The sequence below is a fragment of the Eurytemora carolleeae genome, unplaced genomic scaffold (assembly GCF_000591075.1).
Source record: "Eurytemora carolleeae unplaced genomic scaffold, Eaff_2.0 scaffold619, whole genome shotgun sequence".
Taxonomy (NCBI): domain Eukaryota; kingdom Metazoa; phylum Arthropoda; class Copepoda; order Calanoida; family Temoridae; genus Eurytemora; species Eurytemora carolleeae.
In genome coordinates this window covers 127454-151049 of record NW_019396512.1, presented here as the reverse complement: position 1 = coordinate 151049, position 23596 = coordinate 127454, and the positions used below count along the sequence as shown (strand labels likewise).

At 32.0% G+C, this 23596-nt stretch overlaps 1 protein-coding gene across 1 annotated transcript in view; it reads left to right on the top strand.

Moving 5' to 3' along the window:
- Window positions 1-23596, top strand: part of LOC111704671 (myosin-VIIa) — a 70863-nt gene that overhangs the window by 23152 nt on the left and 24115 nt on the right. The window contains exons 11-37 of the mRNA XM_023476984.1: window positions 369-542; window positions 844-1116; window positions 1374-1439; window positions 3489-3563; window positions 4004-4170; window positions 4981-5070; window positions 5248-5371; window positions 6695-6783; window positions 6956-7100; window positions 7463-7569; window positions 8785-8994; window positions 9411-9498; window positions 10010-10123; window positions 10972-11253; window positions 11457-11582; window positions 12264-12413; window positions 12658-12743; window positions 13822-13976; window positions 14696-14858; window positions 15495-15666; window positions 15987-16100; window positions 16753-16868; window positions 17649-17750; window positions 20191-20271; window positions 20747-20846; window positions 22776-22893; window positions 23158-23284. Coding sequence (XP_023332752.1) covers window positions 369-542; window positions 844-1116; window positions 1374-1439; window positions 3489-3563; window positions 4004-4170; window positions 4981-5070; window positions 5248-5371; window positions 6695-6783; window positions 6956-7100; window positions 7463-7569; window positions 8785-8994; window positions 9411-9498; window positions 10010-10123; window positions 10972-11253; window positions 11457-11582; window positions 12264-12413; window positions 12658-12743; window positions 13822-13976; window positions 14696-14858; window positions 15495-15666; window positions 15987-16100; window positions 16753-16868; window positions 17649-17750; window positions 20191-20271; window positions 20747-20846; window positions 22776-22893; window positions 23158-23284 — 3614 coding nt within the window. The remainder of the gene's footprint in view (window positions 1-368; window positions 543-843; window positions 1117-1373; window positions 1440-3488; window positions 3564-4003; window positions 4171-4980; window positions 5071-5247; window positions 5372-6694; window positions 6784-6955; window positions 7101-7462; window positions 7570-8784; window positions 8995-9410; window positions 9499-10009; window positions 10124-10971; window positions 11254-11456; window positions 11583-12263; window positions 12414-12657; window positions 12744-13821; window positions 13977-14695; window positions 14859-15494; window positions 15667-15986; window positions 16101-16752; window positions 16869-17648; window positions 17751-20190; window positions 20272-20746; window positions 20847-22775; window positions 22894-23157; window positions 23285-23596) is intronic.

Below are 23596 nucleotides of genomic sequence, written 5' to 3'. Positions count from 1 at the left end.
TAAAATTACAAGTTGGCATATCTTAACAGTTTTACTTTGCCAATAACTCCCTGACAACTAAAAGATGAGAAGGAAAAGATGATAAAAGAGTAGATAGAACAAATTAGAGAGGCAATTCGTGCAATATTGGGGGTGGGGGGGGGGGGTTTTAGAGTTATAGGTAACCAAGTAACCATAGATATCTAGACAGCTATGGCAATTTGTTATCAATTTTGAAAACCGGGTCAAATTTTGAACTATTTTAACCCATTGTGTATAAACGTCATATTACCGAACTAGCTGGAGTACCCGGCGTTGTCCGTGAAATTAAAAAATATAATTTTTTTTTTTAAATGGAATTTAAAAATAATTGAACTTTATGTTTGCAGATCCTGGCTGCTCTCCTCCACATGGGAAACATCAAGTACAAGGGGAAGGTTGTGGATAATCTAGATGCTACAGATATTCCTGACCACAGTAATGTGGAACGGGTTGCTGCTATACTAGGAGTCCACAAAGCATCCCTGGTTGATGCGCTTACATCAAAAACCATATTTGCTCAGGGATCTGAATTCATGAAACAAAATTTGATCAGATTTAGAAATTTTAATTTAAAATAATTTTTAAAATTTATTTAAAAGATCAAATTTTAATTGATTCTATTAACAAGTCGGGTTATTTAAGAAATACTATATAGTCAACAAGTTTGTTTTGAACTAAATTCATTGTCATCAGAGCTTTGTTTAATTTTAGAAAAGTAAAAAAAACATTCATTTAGAAAAACAACGTCATTGAGTTTTTATTCTTGATAAACACTTTTAATAATCTTGATATAAACTCTTGAATTTGAATATCCGGGTCCAGGGTGAGTCCGTGGTGTCGACCCTGAACACAAACCAGTCCAAGGACATCAGGGACGCCTTCGCCAAGGGTATCTACGGCAGGTTGTTCGTCTACATCGTAAAGAAGATCAACAACGCCATCTACAAGCCTGATGTCAGAAATGCGGATAAATGCGCAATCGGTGTTCTTGACATCTTTGGCTTCGAGAACTTCGAGACTAATAGTTTTGAACAGTTTTGCATCAATTTTGCAAACGAAAATTTGCAACAATTTTTTGTTCAGCACATTTTTAAGGTAAATGATTGCATTTCGAATTTTGATTTACATTTAATTTAGTTTTATCATGAATACAAATGCATAAATAATGAATTCTCCATTCATTTCAATTATATTAGTTTCTCACTTTAGACATCTTTGTATTCTTGGGATTGAATTTAAATTTTATTTTATAGAAGAAATATCAGACAAAGTAATTCCTAAATGTGTTTTTAATATATCAGGATGAGAAGAGAAGATTTATGAAATATTTAAAATCTACATTGTTATTTTAGATGGAACAAGAGGAGTATAACAATGAGGCGATTAATTGGCAGCATATAGAGTTCGTAGACAACCAGGAAAACAGAGTCAATACTAAACTTCAAATAAAAGAAAATATTAATTGTTAAGAATTGTTTATGGCGTTTGCGCTGTCTTGTCTAGTACGTAGAAGTGGCTTTTTCTTATCACTTAACCTTTGATTAGTTTCTTTTCATTTCATTTTCAGTTAAATTTATAATTACAAAAAATTTCACAAAGGAATAAGTCACAAAGTCAAATATTTCATTCCCAATATCTTTGCAACCTGATGATGTACACCTTTGATATTTCAAACCTAGATAATTTGATCACACAGAATTCTATTGTTCGAAATACCTAGATCCACGACATGGGTTGCAAAGATATAGGGATTAGAATATTTGACTTTGTGGTAAAGACTCGAATCCTTTTCCGCGTTTACTGGCGGAGCTATACAAATTTTAAGAAATCAACTTATTATTGGTAATATTTTATAAGTATGGCCTTGATGTATTGTTAAATTTCATATCGACCAAATCAGTTTTAGACGTTTATTTTGAGCAAACAAACCAACAGACAGACAAGTCAAATCTTATACTACAATATTTTACAATATAATTTAGAAAACTTCTTTATAATCATATCAACTCTTTATTATTCCAGTATTATGCTTTAAAAAAGTTTTAAAAAATCCTAGCATATTGGATAAAAAACTTAGTTGTGTGGAGAGAATTATTTTTTGTTTTTCAATTTACCAAACATCAAAAATGTATCAATAATATGGTTCAAAAACATTTCTGAATAATTGTTATCAAGAAATCTTTATCAATGTATATTTAATTTATTTATTAAGATGAATAGCTAAGAACAAGAAAAAAAAGTTCTTTTAAGAGTGGCCTGTAATGTTTGTTATCATATAGGACAATATCTTTCTTTTGCAAAAGTTTAAATTAAAATTTTACTCTCAAAACAACTAAAATTAAGAAAAATAACCCGGTTAATTTGATACAAGTTCAAAGTCACCGTATACCTCATGTATTAGTCATAACGATTAAATGTGATTTTTAATATGCGAAAAATACTACTAAGAATCAATGAAACTTGAAAGAAATCCGGTTCTGCAGAAAAATGTTACTTATTTTCTTCGGAACCAATAAATAACCTTTAATCTGCAGGGAATTGCGAAAACAAATATTTTATTTTCTCACCTTTTGACCAGCATTACTGACCCACGATTCCCCCTACAGAGGACGTTACGTTATTACTTAACATCGCTTGGTGAAGTAAGTGAGTAAAATAACCACTCGCTCTGCAAAGTGTTCGTGAAAATATTTGCGCAATTTCATCTCTAAAGAGGGTAAATTGTGTTCAACTACTTTTTCGGGAAATTAAAAATCGGGTTCCCTCGACCAAAACATCCATCGCTGCGCCCTGTGTCCGAATGTAATGAATTTGTTTCGCGTCTTAAATCCGCCATAAACCGGTTTCAATTGTGCGCCGGCTGAAATCTTGAAACAATGAATACGATTTTAAGAGGAACCAACCATATTTTTTTGCCACGGCGGCTTAAATTTAAGCCGTGGCTCAAATTCTATAAATTCGGCCTCTGGATGTTTTGCACACTGTAATTTAACGGTATTAATGTAAGAGGTTTTTGCTTTTTGCTAATACTTCCCAAAAACTAAAGCTAAAAACAAGTGCTTTACAGTTTTAAATATACAATTTTACAGCTACATAAAATATAAGTAAGTTAGAGCGGTAAGATCAAAGCCCAAGGTGTTGCGACACTTCAAAGTCTACCCTGTCTTGAAAATTAATTCAACTTTTCATTGCCGTAAAAATTGATCTTGAAAGTAAAATTCTCTTAACTTTCCTGTAAAGTAGTTGGACATATGATATTTTCAACTGAATATGGTCAATTTAATATCAAAACCATGAGCAGCTGGGGGTGGGAGGTGTGAAATGTGAAAACTCTTTTTGAATTTATTCTTAAACTAAAAATTAAAGGGCTTATAGGGAGGGGGATGTCCCCCCTCCCCCTCCCCCATAAGCCGCCTCTAAATTACAACTATCTGAATCCCTTGATATTGACCCTGATGTTGGTGCAGGAGGCCCTTGACCTGATAGCAGTTCGTCCTCTTAACATCATGGCACTAGTGGACGAGGAGTCAAAGTTTCCAAAGGTAAAATATTTGTTTTCATCATTTTGTCCCTCTCTCAACCCTATAATTATGATACAAATAATATACATAATTGCATAAAAACAGAAACAAATGTAACGACAGAAAAATTATCTTTCAAAAGACATGCATCACCAAATTTTTGAGGATTCTTTCTCATCTATCCCTTTGTTTCTTTCAATTCAATTTTGATTATTATTGTGTATGTTTATATTTTAATCAGTTGGATCTACATCAGCGTCAAAAATCTGAATTTTTCAATACATCAAGGGGGTAAAATCTAATTTTTGTAATTATTAAAAGGGGAGGACTAAACAATGTTTTTGGAAAGTTATGAAAGATTCCTATAAACCATGATAAAGTTTTTTTATTATAGTTTATCACAATCTGATACTTCAATAATATCATTATTAGTTCATTATCACTTATCCTTGTTATTGTAGGGAAGTGACCAGACAATGTTAAACAAGCTGCACCAGAGACACGGGACCAACAGGAACTATTTAAAACCTAAATCTGATATAAACACTTCCTTTGGTTTAAACCATTTTGCTGGAGTTGTCTTCTACGACACTAGAGCTTTCTTGGAGAAGAATAGAGATACTTTCAGGTTTACAAAAAATTATTAAATTAGTAAGAAGAAAGGATTCAGTCTGAGCTACAAACTTAAATATTCCAATCCCTTTATATTGCAACCTGATTGTGTTAACCATTAATATGTCAAACTCAGATTGTTTGATCTAACATAATTAGCATTTTAAAATATCTAAGGTCTACGACATTGAGATTAGGAAATTATAATTCAATTCAAGAATCAATTCCTTTATACTTTATTACCTTTATAAAAAGAAAACTTTTTTATTGCTAAAGACTTTTTATATTTGCTTATCTATCTATCTATCTATTTAGTCCAAATCTATGATCTACTGTAGCTGATGCATATAAATAATATACAGCTGATGCATGTATCTAATCTATCTATCTATCTATCTATCTATCTATCTAGTGCTGATCTACTGCAGCTGATGCATGTATCTAATCTATCTATCTATCTAGTGATGATCTACTGGAGCTGATGCATGTATCTAATCTATCTATCTATCTATCTAGTGCTGATCTACAACACCTGATGCATGTATCTAATCTATCTATCTATCTATCTAGTGCTGATTTACTGCAGCTGATGCATGTATCTAATCTATCTATCTATCTATCTAGTGCTGATTTACTGCAGCTGATGCATGTATCTAATCTATGTATCTATCTATCTAGTGCTGATCACTGCAGCTGATGCATGTATCTAATCTATCTATCTATCTAGTGCTGATCACTGCAGCTGATGCATGTATCTAATCTATTTATCTATCTAGTGCTGATCTACTGCAGCTGATAAATGTATCTAATCTATCTATCTATCTAGTGCTGATCTACTGCAGCTGATGCATGTATCTAAGAATAAGTTCCTTGAATCCCTGTTTGCTGAGGATATAAATATGGGATCAGAAACCAGGAAATTAGTAACTTTATAAAATAATTTTTTATATTTTGAACTTTTAGAATAAACTTGTTTTTAACTTTTTCTATCAGCAGACGTAAGGTTTTTAAAATGAATAAAAGAAAATTTTAAGCGCAAAATTCTTCACTATTTTAGTAAAATTTCTAAAAATATTTACTAATTATGAAACAGAAAACGTGCTCCAACCTTGTCAAGTCAGTTTAAGAAGTCCTTGGAGTCTCTGATGCAAACCCTGGGACTATGCAATCCCTTCTTTGTTCGTTGTATAAAACCTAATGAATACAAGAAACCAATGGTAAGAGCTTAAACGTCTGTTTACTCAGAGCCCGCGATTTTAAAAACTCGGGAAAATACTGTTCGGGTCTGAGTTGTCGTTGGGCCTTATTTACGACTTGAGCTTTCGGATTCAAGCTGGATTTTTTTTCCTACTGAGTTGAGTTCAAAAAACCGGTTTGATAATCTATTTAGCGGATTTTCATGGAAGGAATTGGCGCATTCCGGGTTTTTTTATGAGAACAAGAATGAACCAAGGTCGGTCTTATTTTCATTGGGCCTAACTCCTTAAGTCGAGCCGAAGATCTTGCAGCTGTCAATCACGTGACACAAGCTGTCGTAAGAGTTAAATCGAAGATTGGGTCTTAAAGTTGGGTTAAAGGAATTACGGCTAGAGCCGAAGTTTTTAAATCACAAGCTCAGGACATTTAGAAGTAAACCAAAAATACAAAGGAATAAAGTATTGCCACCAACTAAAATTGTCTACCCCTATATTTTTGCAACTATTGTGGAAACCATGTGATATTTTAAACTTAGATTATTTGATCTAACAATTTCATAGCTTCAACTATCTAAGGTCTACGACATTGCATGTTGCAAAGATATAGGGATTAGGAAATCCGATTTTGTGGCAAAGATTTTATAAACACAAATCTCCTTGAGTGTAGAGAAAAGCATGTTAAGAATTTCAAAACTACTTCGAAATCATCTTAAATCAAAAACTTTTGAGCTTAAAGTCTGTTAATGATATTAAAGATGTTTATCCCAAGATTATTTCTCTTTTTCTCACTTTCAACTAAAACCTTACACTGTTCCTTTGTACCTAGTACCTTTAATACTCAGACTAATTAAACCGTTCAATCCTTGTCGTTGTCCCAGCAAGCTGTCACTCACTTTCAATCCCAATTGGAAAAATTGATCATGGATTTTTTCCCTTACATTTTTTATGGTGGATGCTGATGAAATGAAATGTTTAAGCCAACCCAGTAATATTAAAGATTGTCGAATTAAAAACGAAAAAGAGATAATATTTAAATAAAATAAAGAAACCGAACACATCTAGCTCTAGTTAGTCCAAAGAAATAAAAAAAAAAGTATTGTTTAACAAAACTCCCGAGTTTCCTTTTTTGAATATATACATTATACATAGATATACATAGAAAGATTTACATTAAGAAATAAAAAAATAAAATAATAGTATATCTAACAATGAAAATAGTATTCTTACAAAAAAAATGTTGACATACCGAAAACATTATATCCTTGACAGTCCTTGTTCTAAGTTTTGGGCTGTGGGTGGGATAACAGTACAAAGAGTGTATTGTATACTGTGTACTATTCGTAGATGTTTGATCGAGAGCTGTGCTGTAGACAACTCAGATATTCAGGGATGATGGAAACCATTAGGATTAGGAGAGCAGGATATCCAATCAGGTTTCATTATTATTATTATTATTATTATTATTATTATTTTTACTATTATTATTACTTTCATTATCATTATCACTATCGTTATTATTAATATTATTATAATAATTATTATTATTATCATTAAGAAAATCCAAAACTAAATTCTTTACTTGTTCTATAAAACTTGTTTGTTTAGACACACGTTCCGTGAGTTTGTGGAGAGGTACAGGAACCTGATAAACGGTTGCCCGCCAGCACACAAGGTTGACTGTCAGGCTGCAACTGCTCGGATATGTCAGGCTGTTCTAGGGAAAGCAGATTACCAGCTCGGCAGAACTAAGGTTATCTTCTTCGAGAATTCTGGAAAGATGATTTTTTTTCTGGATACATATTCTAAATTATTAGTATCTGTACCTGTGTTCACGTGCATATGTGTAAAATAACTTGCATCTGTTTGTAATACACATGAATCTTTATCTTTGTGTAAATGATCCTATATCAATGTGCACATGAACTTATATCTATGTGTACATGAACCTATATTAGTGTATACCTATATCTATGTGTACAAGAACCTATATTTATATGTACATGAAGCTATATCTATGTGTACATGAACCTATATTTATGTGTACAAGAACCTATATTTATGTGTACAAGAAGCTCTATGTTTACATGAACCTATATCTATGTGTACATAAAGGTGTTCCTGAAGGATGCCCACGACCTGTACCTGGAGCAGGAAAGGGACCGAGTACTAACCAGGAAGATCCTGGTTCTACAGCGTTGTATCAGGGGTTGGTATCACAGGTACAACCAAGGTTCTTTAATAAGGTTGGTTACTCTCAATAGATAGAATCCACATATGACGACACTGATTATAGAGGCGAGTGTGACGTCATATGCGGTCGTGTATTCTCTCTATCTATGCTAAGGAGACGACAATTTTCCGTAGATTAGAGCGCATCATAGAGTAACCAACCTTGGAAACAACACATTAATCTCAGTAGAACTTGGGAGAAGGTTTATTTGGTGTACTGTCCAGATTTTCGTCTGAAGTCTGTAATTAATGTGTATGCTATAGAAAACTTGCTTTAGCAGCCTTAAAGTTGGTCCGGTACTTTCAATAACTGAGAAATATGTTATATGTCAAGTTTTGCGACAATCGGCGGACACATTTGCATATTTTTAAGGGAAAAGATGTGTTTTGATATCTTTTTTTTAATTCCAAACAAGTTCATTTATCCTAACCTTGGATGGTAGGTGAAACAATAGGAGTTACACATAGTTTTTTATTGGTTTGTCAAATTTTAAACTTTTTTCGTTCAGATTATTTCTATGTCGACAGAAAACATACAACTGGTTACCCAGAAAGGAAAAGACGACCTGAAACTCTTTAAATGTAATAATTCCATTGTTAAATTAGGTCTGCTGCCTAAAAGATAGTCTTTTCAAGGCCTTTTAGATTATTTGATTAAAAAAAAAAATTTTTTAGTGTTGCAGTGAATCATAAATATGAGGAAACAGCCAGTTAAAATTCCGTACAGTCGTCTGTGAAGTCCCATACTTTGTGGGTATATCTCCAAAAGTCTTCAAAAATATTTTAGTGCACAAAGGCTTTGGTTTGATTTGAGTTTTGAAATGTAATTACAGGGTGTCTTACGAAATATGTCAGTTGGTAAATATTTTTGAATGTCGTCTTCCATACACTGTATTCATTAAAGGCTGTTTCCAGTTTATTTCGTTTAAAAATCTTTTGCTTAAATATATTTTACTTTGAAATTAATTTTACTATAATGTGAATCCTATATAATATTTTTATTATTGTCTTTGGTATTAAACAACATAACAACTAATGGAAGAAGATTTTCTAAACTATTTACCAACTGTCATGTTTCGTCGAACAACCTGTAGCTTAATATATTAAATATTAGAATAACTTTAGTTGATTTTTTTTCCATGAAATAATAAGAAAAAATAAGTCATTTTTATTTTATTTTTATAAATCTTAAAACTGAAATTTAGACGACGGTTCTTGAAGATGCGAGCCTCAGCTATCCTCATTCAGAAGAACTTTAGAGCGTACAACGGGCGTAAGAAGTACATGCAGATGCGTACAGGGTACATGAGAATGCAGGCTCTTATCCGTAGCAGGATCCTTAGTCACAAGTTTAAACATCTGAGAGGACATATTGTCCAACTCCAGGCTAGATGTAGAGGATATCTTGTTAGAAGGTAAATTATATGAACAGTTATAACCAAAAATAGAAAGACGACTTTTAGAATCAAGTTATGACACAAAAAAAGTCCAATGCGAATAAGCCACAGCAATTGTGTTGTGTAAACAAACTTACTTCGCTGAATTAGTGATCTAATAAGTGTATAGTAAAACGATTTGCTTTGTAACAGAATCGAATACACGACACACGTATTGCTATAATGTTGTTTTCCTATTCTTTTGTTTTCTGGATATTACTTGAGATTTTTTTCTTTACTAAAAGTTATTTATAATTAGTCGAGTGTTTTCTAAGAATGAAAGATGATGAAGAGAGGGATGAAAAGATTTGTTTGTTCTTTAATTTCATTAGATTAGCTTTTAGTTCTAATTATTTTTTGATCCGATTCTCGAAGACGACATTTGTTTTGTTCAGGAGTTATGAGAAGACGATGTGGGCAATTACAAAGATCCAGTCCCACGTCAGGAAGATGATTGCAGTCAGGAACTACAGAAAACTCAGGGTATATTAAAGAATTGTAAAATTACAGGGAATGTCAGCGTAATTTCCACTAACCCTCCATGCAAAGATGGCAATGTCCGATTCACTAAACGGTACCCTTCAAAGCCTCGTCTGATGAAGTACGACTTAGAAATCAATATTTATAATTTTGAAAACTGATTATTTTAATTGTGGCTTCTCTACAAGAGCGACAATTGCATGGAGGGCATGGAAACTGAAATTACGCGTTAAAGAATCTCAAATGAATCCAAATAGTTTGAAGAAAAAAACTTTACAATCCCGATATTGATTAATTCTAATTAATTTTTTCTCGATGAAAAAAAAAATATTTAATGTTTGAGGAGCATTTACATATCTAGAGGTTTATTGTATACTGTGGACATTTTGAAAGTAGCATTTCCATTTCTAGTTGTATACAATATACATTGTGTACTGGTAACAATTTAGCAGACGAGAATAGTGCAAACTTTTTTGAACATTTTCATAGTATTTGTGTGAACTAGATATTTTAGATTGAGTATCGAGCAAAGAAAGAAGCTCTTCGTCTTCGTGAAATGGAACAGAAAGAACTTGAGAGAAAATATGGAAAGAAGAAAGCAAAGGAAGTTGCACAGCAAAATTTCCAGGTATTTTTTGTATAACTCCCTGGCCGCAGTAATCTTCCCAGAAGGTGATAATCTATTTGGTGTACCGTCCCGTTTTGCCCTTTGTAGTCTGTAAGTATACTGTGCAACTTTCTCATACTGCATAAAAGTCGGAACGGCACTGCAAAGAAACCCAAGGTTATAATGCAAGGAAAGTTAATTGTAGTTGCGTATACTCTGCGTACATATTGAAACCAGTTCTCTTTGGGCGGAATCTGTAAAATCTGTAAACAAGAATAGATGCATCAGTGTTCGTTTAGTATCCGAGGAGGTTAATAGCATTAAATTTTGATAATTTTGATAATTCACATAAAAGTTTCCTATGACCAGAATCTTTCATTGATTTTTTAATGTAAAAGATGGATCCCATGTCAGGCTTCAACATCCGTCTTGTGTTTACATTACCGCCCAGAGACAGTACACTGCAGTACAAAAGATTCGTAGTGCGTACACCTCTGAAATAACTTTCCTTGCATTATAAACTTGAATAAACCCGAGTTTTATTGTGGCAAGTGAAATTAACATCAAGATGTGATTATTTAAAACCCAAAAGTCGTTAACATTTAGAAGCACAAACCAGAAAATACAAATAAATTACATTTCTTTATTTTATGCATGCATGGTATCTAGAAAAGTTAGGTTTACTTTTTTACATCTATATAACTGTGCCAGGGGTGCCACGGGTTCTTATAAAGCAGTGACTCATTCTATTCTCATCGCAAGTAAGATCTTCGCATTTTGATCCAGAATAATTAAAAGGGGAAAAATGAGTTGAATTTTATTATGTCGACCCTGTAAATCTGCATTCTAAAATAGTTTTTATCTGTTAGGATCGTATGGAAAACCTGGAGAGAGAGGAAGAAGAGGATGAGAGAAGACGAGAACAACAGAATAAAATGAACCAGCAGAAACTCCGAGATGCTGAACGGCGACAAGAGCAACCGATCGATGATTCGGCGGTGGTCGACGATATGTTTGGTTTCCTGGAGGAGCAAAAGGATTCGAACAGTGATGCTCCTGCTCCTAGTGCTTTCAGAGACCTGCCTGCTCCTAAGAATATTCAGAACGGAGAACTGATCATGGGAGTTCCTACAGTTCCAGAGGATCATGAGGAAACTAAGATCAATAATGCAAAATAGAAAAATCTGAAAATTATTTTTAACAATTTTATTTTAAATAACTTTATAACAATTGACAAAAAATCAATCGCTTTGCGTAATTTTAGGAAACAAAATTTCCGTTTCTGACTTTAATATTTTAATATCTAATAGTGTTTTGAGACTGATGAGCTATATATTGATCTTGTTTGAACCAGGATCTGAGCGAGTTTAAGTTTGCCAAGTATGCTGCAACCTATTTCCAGGGTAACGTGACCCATCAGTACTCTAGAAAACCTCTCAAGAACTCACTCCTACCTCTGCAAACACAGGGAGATCAGTTGGTAAGTCGGAGTAATTCCTCTCTTACAATTTGTGTTGTTAATCGATTTGAATAATTTAAAGAAAAAATTCAAAAAAAACTTTTAATTTTTTGAAAATTGTATAATGTTAAAGTTGGCTTTTATTAAACTTTACAAAATCTTTATTCACAAAAATAATTGTAAAAATGATTCAAAAACCTTTGTTCCAAAATATGTGTTTTTAAATCGTTTTTGGATTGCTTTTGGGTCGTTTTTTACATATATCTTCTGCCTGGGTCAAAATTTGGCATACTTAAAGAAATGTAAATGTTTAGAAATTAGAAAGCATTACATGCTTCTCTTACATTAACCCAAATCTTGGCACTGAAAGAAAACGACTGAAAAGCGATCCAACTGAAAACATATCACTTCTTACAATGATCTAGGGCATTCAACACATTGTATTGGAATTAACATGTTAAATCTATCTCCTTCGTTTCGTGAAAAAAGCCTTATTAATCGCCTCAAGTATTCTTATCCTTATATCTTTGAAACCTGATGATGTAAACCTTTAATATTTCGAACTTTGACTATTTATCTGGCAAACATGAGAGGTCTGCAAAAATTTGTATTAGAAAATTAGAGTATGATGAAAATTTCAGGATTTAGGACATTTACCAATGTTTTCAGAATTTAGAAATGGATTCATAAAAACTGTTTTAGGCTGGATTAGCGCTGTGGATAACTATTCTACGCTTTATGGGAGATCTTCCAGAACCAAAATATCATTCTATGGAGAAGGATAACACGTCAGTCATGACGAAGGTTACCGCAACCCTCGGCAGAAACTTCATCAAGAGTAAAGAATTCCAGGTAGCGTACAAATTGTAGAATACAGGCTTTTATTATATAATAAAGTAGTAATCATTGTTTGTCTGTCGGTTTGTATGTCCGATTAGAACTTATGAACCTCGTGACCCATTTGAATTGGATTCCCTGCCCTGGAATGTTCTTAGATTGATTAATTTAAAAATTCAAAAACTTTTGGGTTGACTTTTAGAGTATAAATATAATGCCCAGGTAAATTTAAATTTAATAATATTTCTGCATGTTTTAGGAAGCGCAATTGATGGGTTTGGACCCAACTATTCAGCCGGGAACTCAATCCTCAGCTCTAATGAAGGAGAAACAGAGATCAATTAGGTAACCGCAGTTCAAAATGTCATCTTCGACATTGCTTAATTTAGAACTTAATATTTTGTATCATTGAAGAAAGTGCACTGCTAGCTCTTCCAGCATAATTGTACAAAAATTTACAAGAATTGAGATTTTTTCCGGCAAAACAAAACCAAAATCATTAAAATTATCACTCAAAAATAAGGCATAGTAAAAAGAAGTAAAATAGACAAAATAAGTACTTTTTTGATTGTTTGCATTTTGGATAGGAACGTAAAAATGTAATATTTGATTATTAAAGTACATTTTTCCTCAATTCTTTTTATATGTATACAAACATGAATTTTTAAATCAGAACTGAAAACTAAACAGCTTGTACAATGTACATTTATAACGAAAATTGTTTAATATTCGAAGTGAACGCATGGCAAAATAAGAATGTGCTTAGTAAAAAATATGGAACTCTTCAAAAATAAAATGAAAAACTATAATTTTCAACAAAAAAAACAATTCTCCGACAAAATCTAGATTAGGACTGTAATGAGGGCTTTAAAGTTATTGTGTACGGGTAATTTTGTATGGTAAAATTGCTAGAATAAAGTTGTCGTATATACAGGGTGTCCCACGAAACATGACAGTTGATAAATAGTTTTGAATGTCGTCTTCCATACACTGTATTAGATATTAAAGGCTGTTTGCAGTTTATTTCGTTTAAAAAATCTTTTGCTCTAGTATATTTTACTTTGAAGTTAATTTTACTATAATATGACTCCTAAAGAATATTTTTATTATTGTCTTTCGTATTAAAAAAACTTATCAAATTATGGAAGAAGACATTCTAAACTATTTATACCAACTGTCATGTTTCGTGGGACACCCTGTATATAATATAATGAAGACGACTTTCTACTTCAGTTTTTATCTTTACCAAGCTTTCAAAAAGCATGGATGCACATAAAGAGAAGCTGTCAAATAACAGTTTATTTTTAATTATTTGTTAACTTGTGATTTGAAAGAAGCTTGTTAGAAATCAAAGCTTTAAGTAAAAAGGCGTCTTTATGTATTGATATAAAAGCAGACCATTATATGATTGTTTATTTACCAGGCATAAATTGGTTTCCCTGACGCTAAAGCGTAAGAGTAAAATGGGAGATGAGATAAAGCGTAAACTAGAAGATGAAGAATATACAGCAGACTCATACAATTCATGGTTGGATTCCAGACCTACATCTAACCTAGAGAAACTACATTTCATCATAGGTATACATTATACATTGTACATTATAGACCTACATCTAACCTAGATAATCTACATTTTATCATAGGTATACATTATACATTGTACATTATACATTTATAGACCTAATTAAACCTAGGGAAACTATATTTTATCATAGGTATAAATTATACATTGTACATTATTCATTTATAGACCTAATTGAATCTAGAGAATCTACATTTTATCATAGGTATACATTATATATTGTACATTATAGACCTACATTAAACATAGAGAAACTACATTTCATCATTTTAACATTATACATTGTACATTATAGACCTACATTAAACATAGAGAAACTACATTTTATCTTATTTTATTTTTGTACTAAATATATTATATGTTAAAGAAACTGATTACTGGCGTCAAACTCTAAATTTCAAATATTTTGAGAAATCTTATCAGCCTGATAGTCTAAACATTTTATATTTTAAACTTTGACTCTGGAGAGTGTGTTCCCTTAACACATTGTTTCATTGAAATATGTGCCAGTGATGCCCTGCCAGCCAATGCATTATGGTGGTTCGGTTAGATGAAAGCTTAACCCTGACTCCTACGGGATGATGATTGTCCATTTTATTCATTTGTTTATTTATCATAGGTATAATTTCGTAAAAATAAGATTGTTTTTTACCTAGACTATGGCTAAATTGTATCAAAGGTATAATTCTTTTTAATGAATTGCATTGTATTATAGGACATGGTATACTCCGAGCAGAACTAAGAGATGAGATATATTGTCAAATTTGTAAACAGCTGACTAATAATCCTTCAAAATCTTCTCATGCCAGAGGATGGATCCTTCTCTCACTTTGTGTTGGGTGCTTCGCGCCCTCAGACAAGTTTGTCAAACATCTTAGGTAGGTGCACTCGTCAATTACATATATGTACATACAAAGCTTAGTCCGTGACGAAGGTTCAATTTTTGAACGGTTTTTTTGTACATTAAAAACATCCATTTAAAATTGTCGATATAACTATTAAATGTGTTACTAAGTTTTTCTTTGTTTAATTGGAAATCGTAAATTTTTAGTAGATATTTTTAATGATTGATAAATAAAAAATTTGTTTAAAACTGAGGCACTAGTACGAACCAGGGGGTTTCTCTAGAGACACAGCCTGTAAATCAAGTAGGAACTAGGAAGAAAAGGTTTTTAAAATCGGTTAAGCATATAAATATTTTCAACTTAGTAACATTGTCACCCTGCATATTTTGTAAAGTTTTATTTATAAAATCAGGACACAAGAATCAAGATCTATGCATATCTTAAAGGGGTTAAAAGTTTAAACTTGATTATCATTAGATTAGAAGATGGTTAAAAATTTGATTTGTTTCTGTAAATAATATTCATTAGTCACAATCGTTCAAGGTTTTTTTCTCAGGGCATTAGGTAATTTAAACATAGTTAGGATAATTTCTTAATCTGATATCTGGTTCGCAAACCATATGATTAAAAAAAAAGTTTAGGAATTTTTTTTAATCCTGGATTGTTCAGGTCATTTATCCGAGATGGTCCTCCTGGGTATGCTCCGTACTGTGAGGAAAGGTTGAAGAGAACCTTTAATAATGGAACCAGGAACCAGCCTCCCAGCTGGCTGGAACTACAAGCTACTAAATCAAAGAAACCAATCATGCTTCCAATTACGTTCATGGACGGAAATACAAAGGAAAATTTCAAAATATTTCAAATTATTACGTTTAAGCAATCATTTATGTGGTCATACGTTTTTCTTCTTCAGTACTTACCGCCCACTTGCCTAATTCGATATTTTTTACAGAATCGACCATTTCCCTTCTTATTGATTTTTAGAAATTATGTTTAAAAAAGTGTTCAGCTCCTCAGGGGAACAATTTATCTCACATTATGGTGCAGAAACTTTTATAGAAAAAAAAGATTGCATGAAAAGTGTACAGTTTTCTTTAACTTACAAATATTTTCATTTTACTTTTTTAATCTTAAAATTTGAAAGAATATTTTGAACACTAGACGCTGTTGGCTGATTCAGCAACAACAGCCCGTGAGCTGTGTAACCAGCTGTCAGATAAGATTGGGCTCAAGGATCAGTTTGGATTCTCCCTCTACATTGCACTATTTGATAAGGTACCTGGAGCCATCCATTTCAACTAACCAACTTCCGACCTTGTTCAAATGATCGTTCTAAGTTAAGTGACCCTCCACACGGAACCTTGAATCCTTAATCTATTCAATAATGTTTGGAAAGGGTTTTATTCTGAAAATTTCTCCATTGTTTCTGAAGCAATTTCTCCATTGTTTATGAAGCAGTTTCTCCATTGTTTCTTAAGCAATTTCTCCATTGTTTATGAAGCAATCAGTTGCTAAAAATTAAAGATAAAAATCTATTTAATTGTTTGATCTGACAAAGCTTTTAACGGTGCTGTCGTGAATCAGACATCCCACTTTATTATTGAGCTAGGTATACTTATAAATTACGTTCACAGTCCCTTAAATGGCCTAATCTCTTCCCACTAATGGGATAGACAGGGTTCAGAGCTATTTTTTCGTTAGATTATTTTTCAACTAAAAATTCCTTGGCCAAGATTACGCCAAAAAAAATATAAAAGAAAAATCTAATTTTGCTTTAAAGGTTTTAAAAATTTAAAAGATTGTTGAATAAAATTTGATATCAAAAATTGCAAGAAAAGTGTTTTTGTCATAAATAACTATAAACTAACACTAAGATCGGGGCTTCGGTACACAACTCTTTTGTTTAAATTGTAATTGTTATTTGTAGGTATCTAGCCTGGGTAGTGGAGGGGATCACGTGATGGATGCAATATCTCAGTGTGAACAGTACGCCAAGGAACAGGGGGCGCAGGAGAGAAATGCCCCCTGGAGACTTTTCTTCAGGTTAGATTATTTTTTTTACAGAATTTGTATTTTATCCCATCTCACTTCTAAATAGTTGGGATTTGGGTCCTTGTTATTTAAAATGTTTTCTATATAAACTCAGAGGCCAAAGGAATTGAGTCTTTGCCACAAACTCTGGTTTTTAAATCCCTAAATCCTAAAAACGCAATGTTGTAGACCTAAGATATTTCAAACTATAACTTCTGTTCAAAGTTTGAAATCTCCAAGTTTTACATAATTTGGTTGTGGATGTATAGGTATTAGAAAATTGGGATTTGTTGCAAAAACTCAATTCCTTTAAAGAACTCAAACCGCGTTGATGAACCACCAAAAAGCCTGAAACATTAAAACGTCTCAAATTTAAAACGCGACTCAAATTCTTTAAATCGGCCTCTGGACAGACTTCGATATAAATCAATAAATATGAATCAATACAAATTCTACTTTTTCACTTTGTAGAAGGACTGCTATTCTAATTTTTAGTTATTTTCTCTATAAGAGGGATATAATTAATATCTGATCAATAATGCGGAAGATATTGTCGTTTTATACATGAAGATCTGATCATTTCCTTAATGCTTCTGAAGCAGAAATGTGAGCAAGTCACTTTTTATTGAGAAATCATGATTGAAAAGAGTCATTTTTTAAAAAGAAGCGTTTATTCAAACCTGATCATGGTACCTTTGTGAATCTGTTATGGCACTTAATAAATAAAGGGTTACTTGAACTCGTTATGTTTATATATTTATCTATTTGTTTATTTATTTGTTTAATTATCAGGAAGGAGATATTCGCCCCCTGGCATGATCCTACAGAGGACTCTGTAGCTACAAACCTCATCTATCAACAGAATGTGAGAGGAGTTAAATTCGGAGAATACAGGTTAAACAACTTAAACTTTTTATATCATTTATTACCTCATTTTGTTCATTTGTTTAACTTTACTGAAGGAAATATCATTTTTATAACTTTTGTATAAAGTTAGCAACAAAGTTCATGTCATACAAACAATAGACCATTTTTAACTGTTTTGGTTTGGCATCTTTTCCTTTGACTCTGAAAATTGCGAAGATTTAAAGATTTTAGAAACTTAATTCTAGGAAAAATTCTTAGCATTTTTTTATCATTTTACTAGAAAAAAATCCAAGCGCCATATATTTTACTTTTTTTTCTTTTTGATTGTATAATTTGAACTTTTTTTAACAGTATTTAATCATTGCAAAAAAAAATGGAAAAACGGTGCAAAAAATCCCAATATTATAATTTGCACTGGATCCCACTCCCCCCACGCCTTATACTTGTAAACACAAGTTTACACAGAGTGTTTTTTATAAAGAAAAGTCAAAAATAACTTTTCTTGTAATTTCTGAAGAAAAACATCAATGTGAGTTACAAAGAAATGAAAATTAACTTCCTTCAGAGAAAATAGTTTTTTTTATAAAAAAAAATCAAAAACAACTTTGCTGTATTTTCTGCAAAGAAAAAAACAATGTGAGTTCCTTTAGAGAAATTGCATACACAACGTGTTTTTTTATAAAAACTTAAATAACAACTTACTTTTTTTCTTAAGGAAAAAAATCAACGTGAGCTACAAAGAAATGAAAATATAAATCTAAAAAAATGAAAAACATGTTGATTATTAAACTGTTTTCTCCACACACACACTCGACAAAACAGAATTTTACAGAATGAATTTGACCCTCTTCTTCTAATAAAAGGAGAAGATCAAAGGAATTGAGTCTTTGCCGCAAACTCAGATTTTCTAATCTTTACAACCCAATGTCGTAGACTTTAGATATGTCAAACTATGAATTCTGTTCGACAATTTAATTTAAGTTTGAAATATAAAAGATTTATATTGTCAGTTTGCAAAGATGTGGCACTGTAATTAAAAGGTTGCAAGCTTTCAAGCAAAAATCAATGAGAATTTTGTTAATTACCTCGTAAAACCCAAAGCTAACAGCAAGTGCTTTATAGTGCTAAAATGTAAAAGTAAAGGGGTAAAGAAAAGCATTTGTGAGTTAATACGGTAAAATCAAAGCCCTGTCTTAAAAATTGACGAGACTTTTTATTAGGAGACTGAATCTATGTGATAGGGATTAGAAAATTTGATTTTGTGGCAAAGACTCAATATATTTCTGCGATATTACTCGATCATTAACTCTTGAATACGAGTTATGATTGAGAGCCCGATTTTAACCTGACGTAAAATTTAGTTTAACTAGAAATTCAAGGCGCTTCGCGCCCTTCTTTCTAGCCTTAGAGGGCGCTTCGCGCCCATCTTCTAAATTAATTGTAAACATGTTCTCTTTGTGTACATCGTAAAACTAAACAAAAATAATTTGCGGATTTTTACAAAAAATTTCGCGGATTTTCAAAATTTTAAAAAATTTAATGACGATCGAATTTTGATAGAGACAAATATTTGAAATTTTGATGATTCATAAACCTTCCCTGGGCTCCCTAGATGTCCCACAAAAAATTTGGGCCCGATCGGTTCAGCCGTTTTGACGTTTATTGGATACAAACAAACAAACAGACAAACAAACAAACAGACAAGCCAAATTTATATATAGAAGGGACTGTAAAGGAAAAATAAAAAGGGTGTATAGGCTGAAACTTAAGTATCTTAGGAATTGATCGAGACCCTTGAGAGTTCTATGTGATGTTCCTGTCTCGAGAAAGTGTCAAATTTATACGAAAATTTATGTATAGGAAATTTTGTACAAAAATCGTAGGTTTTAACAGATGATATTCAACAAGTACGCAACCAGTCTGAAAACAACGATATCCCAGAGGAGTATAAGTAACTTAGGTTTCCTCCCATTATTATTTGAATTAAATTATTTTTTCTATTTTTAATAGATATAATTGATAATGTTATTACGTCCATATCACGTGGCCAGAGTTCTGGTCACGTGATATGGATGTATTTATTATATTGTAGAAGCAATAATTTGAAACTCAATAGGAAAATCCGGGAACAAGAAAACCGGATACCATATCAATTATATCTATTAAAGATGAAAAATTAGAATTATAAAATTATAATAGGAGCAAATGTAACCTTTGGAATAGCGTCGTTTTTAGATTGGTTGCGTATTTGCTGAATATGATCTGTTTTAACCTACTATTTTTATACAAAATGTTATATATATATAGATTTTCGTATAAATTTGACACAGTTTTATATCAATTTCTCGAGACAGGAACATCAGATAAAACTCTTATGGGTCTCGATCAACTCCTAAAATACTTAGGTTTCAGCCCTAGGCCACCTTTCATTTTTCCTTTACAGTCCCTTATATTTACCGTCACACAGGTGTGAGAAGGAAGAAGATTTAGCAATGATAGCTGCTCAGCAATACTTTATAGAATACGGGACAGATCTCAACCAAGAAAGGTAAATTTAAAGGGACTGTTCACTTTTTACGACCTTTTGTTATTAGATTTTAAAAGAGAGTTAACCATGTTTTAAAAAATGAGATGTCAACATTTTTAAATGCAAAACTAACCACCAAGAGTCTTGCATTTCGCGAGAACTGACGAAGAAGAAAATTTCTAATATTTGCATGTCTGCTTGTTTAATAGAAAAGTTCTACACTCTAAATTTAGAAACCAAAAAAATCATTAAACTTTTGCTTCCGAATAAGCGATTTGCTGTCACATAATTGGCAGTCATCCAACTTTTGCTGCCAAGGAAGCGATTTTTTTTTTACTTCTTAATTTAGAGTGTAGGATTCTGTTCTTTAAAAACTGGTTTTAGGTGTAAACTGTTTTTGTAAATAAAAATGATTTTTTTTTAATTGAAGGGTTTTACTAAAAATTACTTAAACATTTTTTTTTTGAATATATAAGTTCCTGTTTGATTTATTTAGGTTGCTTGCTCAGCTCCCCAACTATATACCTGACTACTGCTTAACTGGAGATAAGCCACCAGAACACTGGAATTCACTCATCGTCAATGCATTTAAAAAGGTACAGAACAAATTTTGAAATGTTTTTTATCAATTTTTGATTTGATTTTTTTAATCGAAGATTTTCAGAAACCAATCACTTATAACAGTTATATAGTTTTGAGAATAAAAAATATAAGATTTTAGGGATAATTTAGTATTTAGTATTTACTCTTCCAACTTACTTCACAAAATCTCTCTTATTCAGTTTTGTTTTGTTTTAACCTATATTTCTAATCTCAGACCTCTCTTTCTTTTCTAATGCTCTAATCATTTCTTTTGGCTACCCCTCATCACTATCTTTTTATCTTTATCTAACCTGACCAGGAATTTATAATCATAAAACCTTTCGTTTCTTTAATCCCTAAACCTTTCGTTTCTTTAATCCCTAAATCTTTCGTTTCTTTTAATCCCAAACCTTTAGTTTCTTATAATCCCTAGACCTTTCGTTTCTTTAATCCCTAAACCTTTCGTTTCTTTAATCCCTAAACCTTTCGTTTCTTGAATCCCTAAACCTTTCGTTTCTGTAATCCCTAAACCTTTCGTTTCTTTAATACCTAAACCTTTAGTTTCTTTAAATCCCCAAACCTTTAGTTTCTTTTAATCCCTAAACCTTTAGTTTCTTTAAATCCCCAAACCTTTAGTTTCTTTTAATCTCTAAATCTTTCGTTTCTTTTAATCCCAAACCTTTAGTTTCTTATAATCCCTAAACCTTTCGTTTCTTTAATCCCTAAACCTTTCGTTTCTTGAATCCCTAAACCTTTCGTTTCTTGAATCCCTAAACCTTTCGTTTCTGTAATCCCTAAACCTTACGTTTCATTAAATCCCCAAACCTTTCGATTCTTTTAATCCCTAAACCTTTAGTTTCTTTAAATCTCCAAACCTTTAGTTTCTTTTAATCTCTAAACCTTTCTTTTCATTAAATCTCCAAACCTTCAATTTCTTTTAATCCCTAAAACTTAGATTTTCTAATCCACAACCCTTTCGTTTCTTTAAATCCCCAAACTGTTAGTTTCTTTTAATCCCAAATCCTTTAGTAAACTTAGTTTTTTATAATACCTAAACCTTTAATTTCGTTTAGTCCCAAACCTTTCGTTTCTTTTAATCCCTATACCTTTCGATTATTTTAATCCCCAAACCTTTAGTTTCTCTTAATTCCCAAACGATTCTTTTAATCCCTAAACCTTTCATTTATTATAATCCCTAAATATTTCATTTCTATTAATCACCAAACCTCTTACCTTAAACACTCCCAAAATTCACCAAACCTCACGTTCTCCCCAATTTATTTTAAAACCTGAAAGCTTTATATCTTTATATCTTTATATACATTATGGAAACCCTGTGATATTTAAAAATTTGACTATTTGATTTATTAAAATTTAAATATAAGAAACCAGGCATTTTTATCTTTAGTATATTGTGCCTTTTTATTTATAAATGTATTGTATAGCTACTACGTGAAGGAGAGGGTAGGATCTCTGAAAGCTAAGGAGGATGTTGTCAGCTATGCTAAATATAAATGTATTGTAGAGCTACTACGTGAAGGAGAGGGTAGGATCCCTGAAAGCTAAGGAGGATGTTGTCAGCTATGCTAAATATTAATGTATTGTAGAGCTACTACGTGAAGGAAAGGGTAGGATCCCTGAAAGCTAAGGAGGATGTTGTCAGCTATGCTAAATATAAATGTATTGTATAGAGATACTACGTGAAGGAGAGAGTAGGATCCTTGAAAGCTAAGGAGAATGTTGTCAGCTATGCTATAAAATATAAATGTATTGTAGAGCTATTATGTGAAGGAGAGGGTAGGATCCCTGAAAGCTAAGGAGGATGTTGTCAGCTATGCTATAAAATATAAATGTATTGTAGAGCTACTATGTGAAGGAGAGGGTAGGATCCCTGAAAGCTATGGAGAATGTTGTCAGCTATGCTAAATATAAATGTATTGTAGAGCTACTACGTGAAGGAGAGGGTAGGATCCCTGAAAGCTAAGGAGGATGTTGTCAGCTATGCTAAATATAAGTGGCCCCTTTTATTCTCAAGGTTCTACGAGGCTTTCAGATATTCAGGTAAACATCTTTTATCAATATTTATGGATAAATTAGTTGAGTATTTTATGTGACAAAATTTGTTCTTTTGAAGAACTTTGTTCGTTTTCATTATTTTGAGGATAAACTTGTTAACCTTTATTTCTTTTTATTAATATACACAAAGTAGTTGAAAAGTGAATCCAATGACGAAGAGCTTTTGTGCTGTTGTTATAAAGAGAATATTCTTTTTATATCAACCATTAAAAAAAGTTGGAAATTTTCACCATATATTTAATATTTTAGGTCCAAACCTACCGAAGAATGATGTGATAATAGCTGTGAACTGGACAGGTGTTTATGTAGTTGATGATCAGGAACAAGTTCTTCTAGAACTTTCTTTCCCAGAGATAACTACAGTTTCATCACAGAAGTAAGTATATATCTATATAATTGTTGACAGATAACAGCAACACGCTAGACAAATCCGGATAATAGGCCGGTTAGGATTTTGAAAGGGGTGTTTATTATCCCCAGACGATTCTTTCCCGATGGCCGAACAATACACACACAACAGAGTAACCCCGTCACAGAAATTCGATAACAAAATCTTTATTTCCTAAAAAATAACATAAATTATAGGTCATGTTTAATTGTACAATGTTATAATGAATGTTAATAGTAGAAAAAATCTTACGAATTATTTAAGTATAGAAGGGGTGACTTATTTGTTGATCAGTATTGA